Source organism: Papaver somniferum, chromosome 8 (genome assembly GCF_003573695.1).
Source record: "Papaver somniferum cultivar HN1 chromosome 8, ASM357369v1, whole genome shotgun sequence".
Lineage (NCBI taxonomy): Eukaryota > Viridiplantae > Streptophyta > Magnoliopsida > Ranunculales > Papaveraceae > Papaver > Papaver somniferum.
Window position 1 is genome coordinate 129,139,272 of NC_039365.1, and position 12,043 is coordinate 129,151,314.

The 12,043-nt window shown below is 37.8% G+C and overlaps 2 protein-coding genes across 3 annotated transcripts; both read left to right on the forward strand.

Annotated features, from left to right (window-relative positions):
* Nucleotides 1–620: 620 nt before the first annotated feature.
* LOC113303021 lies at nt 621–5,221 on the forward strand. Its single transcript, XM_026552006.1, has 7 exons — nt 621–990; nt 1,234–1,465; nt 2,242–2,365; nt 2,499–2,833; nt 3,009–3,993; nt 4,539–4,738; nt 4,831–5,221. The coding sequence occupies exons 1-7, from the start codon at nt 905–907 to the stop codon at nt 4,903–4,905; spliced, it is 2,037 nt and encodes a 678-aa protein (XP_026407791.1). The 5' UTR covers nt 621–904; the 3' UTR covers nt 4,906–5,221.
* Nucleotides 5,222–5,764: 543 nt separating this feature from the next.
* On the forward strand, nt 5,765–11,287 carry LOC113303022 (protein decapping 5-like). Of its 2 annotated transcripts, none has more exons than XM_026552007.1 (8): nt 5,765–6,094; nt 6,556–6,656; nt 7,538–7,606; nt 7,694–8,638; nt 9,834–9,923; nt 10,234–10,428; nt 10,534–10,644; nt 10,723–11,287. In XM_026552007.1, exons 1-8 carry the CDS (start codon nt 5,941–5,943, stop codon nt 10,876–10,878), a joined length of 1,821 nt encoding a protein of 606 aa, XP_026407792.1. In that variant the 5' UTR covers nt 5,765–5,940; the 3' UTR covers nt 10,879–11,287. The 2 variants fall into 2 exon arrangements, with proteins under 2 accessions (XP_026407792.1, XP_026407793.1); XM_026552008.1 differs by having other exon boundaries at nt 10,534–10,626.
* The last annotated feature ends 756 nt before the right edge of the window (nt 11,288–12,043 follow it).

Genomic DNA, 12,043 nt, shown 5'->3' on the forward strand with positions numbered 1-12,043 from the left:
GTGGTGGTCGGTGGTGGCGGCGGAGGTGGTAGTCGGAGGCGGTGGCGGTGCTTATTGGTGGTTGTTTATTTCTTGTTGGGGGTGACAATATAATAAGAATTAAAGTGTGGTTGATTTTTGTTTTTGTTGGGGTGATTTAAACTAGAAGGGTAATATAAGCAGTTTATATTAAATGGGGTTTTTGTGAACAATTTGTTTTGTTGGAGTTTTTGTATATGGATAGTGATACCTTTGGGGTTATAACTCGCGGACCGTTTTCTAAATATCAATAAAGAGAGTTGTCTTCATATAAGCTAAGTTTCATCTTGCAGTTGCCATTAAGATTCACCCACCTCAAATTGGTAACTTGTTTCATCCATTTTGGTTGAGTGAATCAAAAAATCTAGGTTTTGAAAAAAATCTCCAAATTTTTTCTTTTTTTCTCTTCTTTTTAGTTTTTCTTCCCACCAAAAATATAACAAAATTCATCTTCTTAATTTAATTATTATCTAATTAAATTAAACTAAAATTAATTAAATAAGAGTTGTTTGGTCATTATATTTGAGATAACGGGTTTTTGATATTAGCCTTCAAAAGAAAATCATACTAGCGCAGTGTATTTGGTTTTACGGGTTGTCATCTGTGTGGCTTGTTTATTGAAAAAAATAAATTCAATGTGGCTTGGCAAAAGAAAATCTTACTAATGCAGGATTTGCCCTAAAAAGAGTGCGAAAAAGAAAAGCCCCTAAAGCTACCAGTAGTCTCTCTACGTTCAGAACATCATCAATTTTACTTCGTTTAAAAATCTCCGCTGATGAATGCTTTACTGAGCTGATTTTAGTGGTGACGGAGCTTGTGCTGGAAAGTTTACTACGAGTTCGATTGATCAAAATTCGATTATATTTCTTTACAATTTATCAAAATCATGGTAACAGAAGAAGAATCAGAGAAAAGGATTCAGTCAATCATGGACAACATCTTTCGAACTCCTAAATCAAAATCCATCACAAGGTTCTTTTCCTTACCTTTCAATTATTAGCTTTTCTCAAAGTTATGTAGTTTATCTCTGTTAGGGTTTCTTGTTCTTCTTGTTCTTTTAGATTTTCATTACCATATTAGAGATTCTTGGGTCTGAACTTATATATGCCGCTAATTTTGCTCAACGAATACAATTTTATAGTTTATTTTGAATTTGACGTGATATTTGAAAAAGATTTAAAATGTTATTCATAACCTTAGTTGTTCTATTGATAGTGTTTCTGGGAAAGAAACTTCCAAGAGAAAAAGAGGGGATTCTACAAATGAATCATCTGAATCAAGTAATTCAACTGGGGGTGTTCTTTCAGTGGGAAGATTTAAGCGTCCTGCTATTCTGTGTGGGTCGTCATTGTCTTCAGAAGCTCCGTTATGTAGACCATGGGATAGAAGTGATCTTTTGAGAAGATTAGCGACATTCAAGTCAATGACCTGGTTTGGAAAACCTAAGGTTTGGAAAATCTTCTTCTTTCGCTAGATTCAAACCATTTCTCTTATGCCTAGTTGTTCTATGAGTGTCTTTCCTGAGTTTCTCATGTTAGGTTTAGTCTTTTTTACTGGCGTTTTCATGGTTTGTTCTTGTCTTTCTTGGCACGTACCTCAAAGTCCCCATTTCATGTCCAGGCGTACATTATATCCAATTTTGCTTTTGCGGATGTTAGTCTATTGCTGTTATCTGAGTTTTTTCATGGGCATTTCATACGCAATAACTCATGTGTAATAGCCTAGTAGGTATATACGGGTAATAGTCTGCTATAATTTTAGTTAATCAAGAGACTAGGTAGATATTAAAAAGGAGAATCCTGTCCATTTTCTTATAATTATCAAAGAATACATATATAGTAGAAACTCAAGCAGAATGTTTTTATTGTAGTTTTTATTTTTCATCGAGAAAGAAGTTTGTAATAACTTAGTGCCATGCTTCTCAGCTGACCAGTTTCAGTTGATAAGATACCAGAAAATGATGGAAGTTCTGATATGCTGCCTGTTCTGATTTTTATTGTCCTGGCATTTTTTACTAAACTGGTCGTTTTTGTAACCTCACGAGTTCTTGTGGGTCTAGTTTCCTTCATCTAAAGGATCATAAAATCTGCTTTAAGAAGACTTCTGTAGTCATCCCTCCACCCTTCCGTCACCAAATTATTTTTTTGTTTCAAATCTTTTCACTTGTAAACTGATTCAACTTCTTTATGCAAAAACTCATGATATTTCCTTTTCCGTACTCAGGCAGTAAGTGCCATAAATTGTGCACTGAGAGGCTGGATCAATGTGGAGATGGACATAATAGCTTGCGAGGCTTGTGGATCACGTCTCCTTTTCTCCACCCCTTCATCCTGGTCAAGGCAACAGAGTAAGGCTTGGTGCTAGTCCATTTGGAATTTTTACTTCAGTACACAATGCTATGGAGTAAATTTTGCAGATATTTTAGATATAAATGGTGTGGATGTTTTGACATTATAAAATTATTATTTTCCTTGCCTCAGTTGAGAAAGCAGCAGCTGTGTTCAGCTTAAAGCTCGATAGTGGACACAAATTACTGTGCCCTTGGATTGATAATGCGTGCGAAGAGAGATTAGCACAGTTCCCGCCAACTACCCCCCCAGCTTTAGCTCATAGCTACAAAGAACGCTCCTCTGCACTATTGCAACTATCAGCTCTACCCAAGGTTTCTTCTTCAGCAATCGATTACATGAGGAGCCTTCAACTGGAGAGTTTTCTGGAAGAAACATCAACTCTAGAAATTGGTCTTGGAGAAGCTTCTGCAGTTACCTACTTTGGTAGTGTAGATGGAAGACTTGATTCAAACTTGTATTACCAGGTTTGTTATGCCTTGCACTGTGTGTCCATGCTTCTAAGCTTCTTATACAACTACGATTAGTATGTCTAAATGGCCGTTCCTCGTTTTTTTTTTCCCTTCGCCTTTGGTGTTTATGCTGCTAAGCTAAGAATTTATAAACTTTCCAGAAATTGCTAACTGGAAGCTGGAATTGCAGGCTTTAAAACTCATTGCTTTATGTGGATGGGAAATTCGTACACTACCATATGCGGTTGACTGCGATGTCCCCACTCAATCTTCAGCAAATATCCGTCCCGAGGAGTCCTCATTACAGGTTCTAAATCAAAAAAGAAACAGCGTAATTATGAGCTCGACAACTGGTGGTGATGAGACGGATATTGATGAGGAACGACAATCTCTTAGTGAATTACAATCTGATCCAGCATCTTCTGTTTTGGACTGTAGGCTTTGTGGGGCTAGTGTTGGGCTTTGGGCTTTTTCCACAATTCGACGGCCTTTGGAAATGTTTAGGTTAATTGGATCTTCTGAAGTCAATGGTCGGGAAGACCCTGGAAACTATTCTTTGATTGGGAACACTTCAGGGGTTGGTGGGCCAAGAGAAGAAGCCCATGTTGCTTCTAACGGAATCATGAGCACTGTTGCGTCACTTAAGGAAAAACCTTTGAGTTTGAATTTGTCGATAGCTGGAGGTCCTTCACCAGCCAAACAGAATTACAGAGCAACAGTTTCTCTTCCTGTCATGAGCCGGCATTTTAGATCCGTCTCGTCTAAGTCTGATGTTAGAGACCGCACATCATGTGCTTTGGATAACACCAACTCAATTCAGGAGAAAGATCACACATACAATACTCCTTGTGTGCAAATTGCTCAGACTGACGTTAGGTCAGATAAGCGCAAAACAACCGAGTTCGGCAGTGATGTGCAATCACGTTTGAATAGTGAATTTAACGAAGTCGATCCTCACAGGAATGAAATTAACAGTGATACTCAAGAAAGAGACTGCCTTGGTATTGGCTCTGATATTAGTTTGTTAGTTTGTGAAGCTGGAAATAATGTTACGTCTTCTGTGGATGCAAATGCAGATAGTGCTGGAAAAAAGGATTCAAAAATAGTTGATGAAGGAGCCAATGTCCAGAAATCTCTGGAAATGCAAATCACTACACCCTCAGCTCATTGCTCAGGTAAGTCATATGATGGATCTTATGATGTTCGCTTCTTTCTCTTGTATTTTATATAAAGGTGAAGAATATATCGTCTTGGTTGAGCTCCTTATCTGGACGTCATGATTCTGTCAACATTTTTCTGCGTTTTAGTGCATTGGCAATTCATCATACCCTAGTTTAATTCTATCTAAGAGCTAGCTTAGCTGTGACGGTTTGATTAAGAGTCATTTTAAGTTATATACCAAAGTTGCACATTCAACTTGTTTAACATAATACTGATCTCTTTTAAAATTTAAATTGGCATAACGAAGAAGTAAAAGCATTGAGACCTGTCACGTTCAATTCATATATATCATGCAGATCAGAACCAGTAAAATTAGAAACTGTTTGATATAGATCCTTAGGAAAGAGACAAACACCGTTGCAGTATCAAATTAATTTTATTCTGTTGTATGTGCATGTTGCGTTGGACTAAGAAAGCCTCTTTAAGTTTATATTCGTTTTGGTCTCTTATGTTTGAACTGTCTTTACGGATTTTCCTACATGTCCTTCTGTTGTTGCAGGGAAAGAAGTAGAGGAAGCTCAACTAGACCACGCCGTGGAGTTCGATCCAATCAAACAGCATAGGCATTTTTGCCCCTGGATTATATCAACTGGTAATGTTGCACCTGGGTGGCAACAAACACTCAAGGCTTTAGATCATGAGAAAAACCCTTCCCATCTTACAATCACAAGCTCTCCTCCATCTACACCTATGTTAGAGGTATGATAAACGTCTATGAACGTGCTAATTGAATCCACTATATTTGCTAGATGTTGCTATTTGACAATATTGCATTGCATCAATTTGTACAGCTAGATGATCCCATTACTTCAATCAGAAAACTTTTCACGTCTCCATCATCAACAAAGAGAAAGAAGGTCACTTAATTGTCAAGATTCCAGAGAGTTTGTCATTCTCCAATGGACATTTGGAAGAGAGAGAGAGAGATGGAGTATCTTAAATGGATTTTGAAATACTTCTCCAACTGCCTAGGATCAGAGTCATTCCTATCTATTTCCGTTTTTTGTTTTCTTTTTGGTATTTGCTGACAAGGCTCATATATTATCTCCGAAGGTATACATGCTTTAAAGGTTGAAGAAGATCTGAAGTGCTAATCGTCTTACAGTTTAGCTCATGTACCAGAAACATGGCGTGTTCATTCAGTTTAGAGGTTGCAACATAACATGTTGCGATTTGTCTCCATCCCGCTGTATTATTATGTTCATTATTACGGGAAGACCAATAGAAGGTGTTCTGTATTCTTCCCTGCTTAGCCCTGTTGAGAAATTTTGTACACTCCTAAAAATCATTTATAGATGGTCCTATTGATGCGCCAGTTCAAATGGCAACCTGATGAATCAAACATGAAGTTGAGATTTATTTTTGAATTTTCATGTCATGACTGTTCAATTTTTTGGGCCAGAGGAAATTTTGATCAACAAAAAGCATAAGTAATAAGTTGGACAGAATGTCGCAGTCTAAATTCTATCTTAATTCTTAAAACATGATCATCCATCCTATTTATACAAATATGGCGTAAGAAACACCAGCAGTATAGTTATGAACAGAAAAAGAATGTTTCCAGAAATATAAACAGCGGAAGGGGAAAAAGAACGAAATTTTTTTCCGAAAAAGAACCAAAAATAGAGTGCACCCCATACGAGTCGTGACTGTGTGGGTCCGGTGTGGTGATACACTATAAATGGAGGAAAACTCTGCGAGGTACAATCACCTCTTTAGTCTTAAAAGAAGCCGAAACCCTCACCCTCGAATTATCTTTTTGTTTTTCAAACCGCAGTGGAAAGAAAAGAAAACACTCACCAAATTAGGGTCTTCTTCGTCTCCTTTATCTCTCTCTTCTTTTCTTCTTCTCCCCTCTCTTTAAAGTTGAAGCAGAAAACTGTGAATCTAACAGAGAAATAATGGCCGCAGAGGCTAATAGATCTGGTAGTGGTGGTGGATCAGCCGGTTCTTACATCGGAAGTTTAATTAGTTTAGCATCTAAGTATGAAATTCGTTACGAAGGAGTTCTTTACGACATCAATACTGAAGAGTCTAGTATTGGTTTGAGAAATGGTACCATCTAACTCTTCTTTCCTTCATACTGAGTTTTCTTTGCTTCGTTTTCTTGTTTAGGTTTTCGATTTTTTTTTTTGAATCTAAGTTCGTTCGTTTAGTTTGGTTTCTGAAGTAGAGATTGGGATTTGATCACCGTCAAAGATAGGGAATTGGGTATTTTCTGTAATTTGACTTCTTGTTTATGTGTGGTACGGTGTGTATTAGGGTTTCATGAGGATTATAAAACCTAATAAATTAATTTCTATATACAGTATTGAATGTCAATTTGGATAGATTTTTATTCCTAATTTGTCAAGAAAGATAGTTTTATAAAAAAAAAGTTGTTATTATTATTTGAAAGAAATGGAAAACAGTTATAATGGATATGGTTAGGCAGATAGAACTTTTGGGGTTCAAAACACTATGTCAACAAATATCCTGTGATCAACTCAACTCTATATTTCGTTTCATTGTGGCAGTAAGATCATTTGGAACAGAAGGACGAAAGAAGGATGGGCCACAAATTCCTCCTAATGACAAGATTTATGAGTATATTCTCTTCCGTGGAAGTGACATCAAGGTAAATACACACATTACACTAACACCATGTATAGCAAGGCTGTCATTTTTGTGTGGGTTCTAGGTGCAAAATTCGTAATTTTGATTATTGAAATAAATATGAAAAGCCAAAACAAAATTTACAAACAAGAAATAGTGCGAGTTAATATGCATTAGAATTCTCCACACCCTTTGTCCTCCCCTGTTGAGGTCTTGTTGAACAGCTGGACTATTGAAGTCTGGACACCCATACCCTAATCGTGCAATACTTGCAAGTTAAAAACCCTCAATATCTTATGTCTTGAGATTATGAATAATCTTGGTAATGTTACTGGACACCATGACAAGTTTAAGCATGATGTCTCTGGAACAGTGCCTAGCAAGAGCTTGCTCGTGTTAAGCATCTTAAATATATTTGTGATTATAAACCTCTGTTGTACCACAATTTCAAGCTTCGGAATTCTGGAATAGGCATCTTTATATATTTTACACCAAGTTAGACCTTCCCTTGCATAATAACTTCTGTGTATTTTTTGTTTGTTGAATCTGACTTGTAAGGTCTGACTAAATTAAGAGGTGAAGCATAAGACTAAGACTATTCACACAATTAAAATTTTAATAAATTGGATTCAGACGCCTAACACCACCACCTAAGGTGTCTGCGTCATTTCAACTTCTTAAACGCCATTTTTAGAAGGGAAAAAAAGACCAGTCATATAGGATGAGGTGTTGTTACCTTAGGCCATCCTCGAGAAGCTGATAAAATCTGTGCAACACATTCATGCAGCAACGGTAGCTTTTGAGTAATTTTTGAGTTAACCCTTTACCGCTTTTCGTCTTTAATAAAAATTCGTTGGTTTGGATTTCTTATCCTGATCGTTACTGTTTTACATGTGGATACAGGATTTACAGGTTAAGTCTTCCCCTGTTCCTGCGACGCCACCCATTGATCATGATCCAGCTATTATACAGGTATTGGATCCATATTACATCTTTAGTTAACTTCGAATTTTGGCCTCCAGGAACTTGTTAAATATTTAATCTTATTTCTGTATGCAGTCTCACTACTCTCACCCACCAGCCGTACCTACAAGTTTTCCTTCTCCTGTTAGTGGCCCTGTATCAGATCATAGTTCTCAGACTTCTCAAATGGGACCTCCTGCGGGTTCATCATTCCAAGGCGGTATGCCTTTACATCAATCTGGTGGAAGCATAGGTCCTTGGGGGTCATCACCTCTGCCTCCAAATGTGAATGGTAGTGGACTTGCTATGCCAATGTACTGGCAAGGTTACTATCCTCCGCCAACTGGCTTGTCAATGCCTCCCTCCATGCAGCAACCTATGCTTCGACCGCCAACTGGTTTGTCAATGCCTTCCTCCATGCAGCAACCTATGCAATACCCTAACATCAATTCATCTTTGCTATCGGGATCTACAAACTTGCCGGTTTCAAGTTTACCAGATATAGGTTCTCCCCTTCTACAATCTAGTAGTAATCATTCACAACCTTTAACCTCCACTACCCTATCCTCTACTTTGCCTTTGACTTTCTCTACAGTCCATTCTGCTGCATTAGGACCTGACACCACATCAAATCTTATACCAGATAAGGCCCCTGTTTCTGGTTATCCGCCAGCACCAATAAGTGCCAGCAATTCATTTGTCTCTCCTCCACCAAATAACATTTTTGATACAATTGGAAACGGAGCTCCGACCTCTGAGAAACCTAAGAATGTGACTGGGTATGCTGCAGCAGATCAAAAAATGCCCCAATTGGTCAATCCCGGGGCATCAAATTTAACTCGTGTTGAAGCACCAGTTCCTTCCCTGGTAACACCAAGTCAGATACTGAAATCTGGACCCACTGCATTTTCCTCATCGATGTCTTCAGAACTTGCTCATAAAGATGTAGAAGTGGTGCAAACATCACCACCAGAGCCACCTCGAGCTCCAGCTGAAACTCAGCCACCAATATTGCCACTACCTTCGCCACCTGAACAAAGGGTATTGTTGTTTCTAACCTGAATTTGGATCAATATGATTTTTTACGGCTTTATATATGATAAATATTTGGTAATTTCGTTATAGGTAACAGGGGAAGTTCCATGTTGATAACTATTTGACAATGGCATAATTAGGCAGTGGTGTAACTTAACATACTTGGGGAAATGTGTCTGTTTCCTTGTAACTTGATGAACCTTGATGATCTTTCTAACAATTGCTATAGGCAGATGTTTTGAAAAGTTGTAGTGTCTCTATAAGGAAGATAGTTTTTTACTGTTTCTGAATGTGTTAGTTAACATGAGATAGTCCTCACCCACCACTGAGAAGGATATACTTTCTCCTTCTCCATTGGTGATGATTTGATAGTGTTTAGCCATAACCCCCATTCGAGTTTGGAGTTTCAAATTTAGTTAGCTATTTCAGATATTTTTTGAATTTCGTACTTTCTTTTTAATACATTCCCAACTAGTTTCTAAATGAGAGGCTGACAGTTATCTCTTATGGAAGTTTCAACTATATGGTCATGCATTGTCTGTCTTCGCCACGGGATGCCTTCTTCTATTGTAATATCCCCGCTGATATTTATTTTACAACAACTGACTGTGTTAATATACTATTAGTTTATTAGTTGGCAGTGAATCATTTTCACAGTCTCAGTAGAAGTTATGATGCCTTTATTGAAGGTAGAACTACCAAGTATATCACATGGTGTTCCTCTATTATGCTTTTCACGTTTTAACAGGTTTTTTTCCTTAATTTGTATTGCCTCTATTCAACTGCTTGGGTTTGGTTGGTCACTTGGTTTATGTTCTATCCCCTTGAGAAGATATTCATGTCTATACTTAGCTGGTAATATGTGGTTTCTTTGATCCATCTCCTTTGTTTTCTCATACGTGCGCTGGTAGTTTATATCTGATCCATTAGCAGGACACTATTAGAGTGGTGAAATGGCGATTCGGATTAGTTTTAATAGAGTATTCATATCCATTTTCAAATTTGGGATATTTGAAGGCTCATCTTTTGTGCAATAATTTTTTGCTGCGATAATTGTCATTCAAAATACATAAATAAGCATAATATAAATACTAATTAAAGTATAACTCAATATGGATTTGATCTATTGCAACCACTTGCAGTTGTACCGTTCACTGTATATCCCGTTGGGCCTGATCTTTCTCTTTTTGTTCTTTCCTAGCGGAATGCAGCTCAGTATCACAATTATCACAACCATCACAGCTATAACAGTTACAATTACAGGGGGCGTGGAAGAGGAAGAAGAAATGGAGTAAGTCTTCCTTCTCCTTTTGCTGTCAGATTATTTCAGTAGTTCAATATTTTTGCTCCTTCCTAGCACAACAATGTTATGCTCTTGAGCAAACGAAAACCTGTGATGGATAGGAAACATCCATTTCTAACCTGGTGTTGCTGTAAAAATGTATGTAAAATTCACAAGATGAAGATGGGTGTTTCCCATTTCTAACCTGGATAGGAGTCACGCATATCTAACCTGGTGCCGCTGTGAAAATGTATGTGCAATTCACGGGTAGTCTGATAAAGTAAGACCTTGATTTCACGGGTAATCTTTGGCATTACAGATTTTAGGTGCTCCAACTAAATTCACAGAGGACTTTGATTTCACGGCTATGAATGAGAAATTCAACAAAGATGAAGTATGGGGTCATCTTGGTAAAATAGCTCAGTCGAAGGACAAAGAAGCGGGTGAGAATGAAGAGGATGAGGATTATCCTCAAGATGAAGATGTTACCGAGTCATCGAAAACAGATGGAAAGGTTAGTTTTCCACATTGAAGTGGAGCGTCGTTAGCAAATCCTCGTTAATTACCTTTACTACACAGTATGTGATTTTTACTGAAGTACTCTGTATTCTGTTTCTAGCCTGTTTACGTGAAGGATGACTTCTTTGACTCTCTTTCGAGTAATGCACTTGATCAAGAACGGAGAAATGGAAGGACCAAGTTCTCTGAACAGGTGAAAATAGACACCGAGGTAAACTCGTGGTATTACTTTCTAGTACTATTTTATTATCTGAAAGGTTTGGTTCATGAAATCCTCTCCTCAATCCAGACTTTTGGAAATTTTCGGAGGCATCGTGGTGGCTGGGGTGGTCGAGGTCCACCACGAGGTGGACGTTCACGAGGTTACTATCATGGAACAGGGAATGGTGGCTACGTAGGAGGAAGGGGCCGAGGTCAGGCAATGTCTGGACGTGGCTACTACTAGTTATGTTGAAGAAAAAACCGCAACACGTATATGGGTTTTTAGTTTGTGTGGTCCGTGATTCCTTGTAATTTTTAGTATCAGAAGTAGGCACAGCCCGAAGATTAAGAGAGGATTTTGCCTGAAACTCTTGATAGCTTACTGCATAGTTTTTGCTGGTTAGTGCTCTAGTTGCCTGTTTTTTTTCTTGGTAGGTAGAAACACTGGTTTTAGTTTTCAGGTACCACTGTAACTTTCTTGTCTCTGTATTGAAGAAAATGTTGCTCGATATTTGGTAGTCAATGTTTTTTTAACAAGCGCAATTCCCTAATTGTACATGGGTTGGTTGTTCGCTGGCTACCTGTACCTACCATTTCTGTTCAGGCAAAAAATATTATTCATACTGGATCCAGTAGTACTGGTCCTCATCCAACTCTATGAAGTCCCCCTTTTTCTTTTTTCTTTTTTTTTTTTACCAAAAGAAGAAATATTATACATTATGTAATAGAGACATCTTTGGCCAAAGATTATAGATTTCAGCAGGTGGTATATTCCACCACTCTCCTACATTAAAACACTTGCGGACTGATTTGGCCAGACAGTCTGCGGTTTTATTACACATTTTAGGTACATAGACACACTTCCCGTTCTGGTGTATTTTACAAAGATCAACACACAAAGATAAAATGGTAGAAGATTCCCAGGGAGGTAAAGGAAAACCATTATTCATATACAACATCAAACTCTTATTATCAGACTCAAAGATAACAGCATCCCAGTCTTTAGCTTTAGCCCATGTTTCGGCTTGAAAAGCATTTGCTACTTTTTTAAGTACTCCTCTGGAAACAACATGTTGTCCTGCAGAAGTTCTAACTATCACATCGATACCCGATAGATAAAAACTTTTATGATATGAAGCATCAACATTCATTTTTAAAGTGTCTGGTGGAGGAGGGTTCCAATGATGTGAATGTCCTACAATCTGTCTAGGTTGGCAAACATGCTGATGAGACACTAATGATGAAGCAATATTAGTAAGATTCTTGAACAGAGGAAGTAAAACAGAGTTTATATTAATCAGTGCCTGCTGAAAGATAACTTGACATCTATATCTCCATATATGCCACAGTTGCAAGAATTCCATGTATAGAAGGAGAATCTGAATCAAAATTGAGCACAACATTAGTAG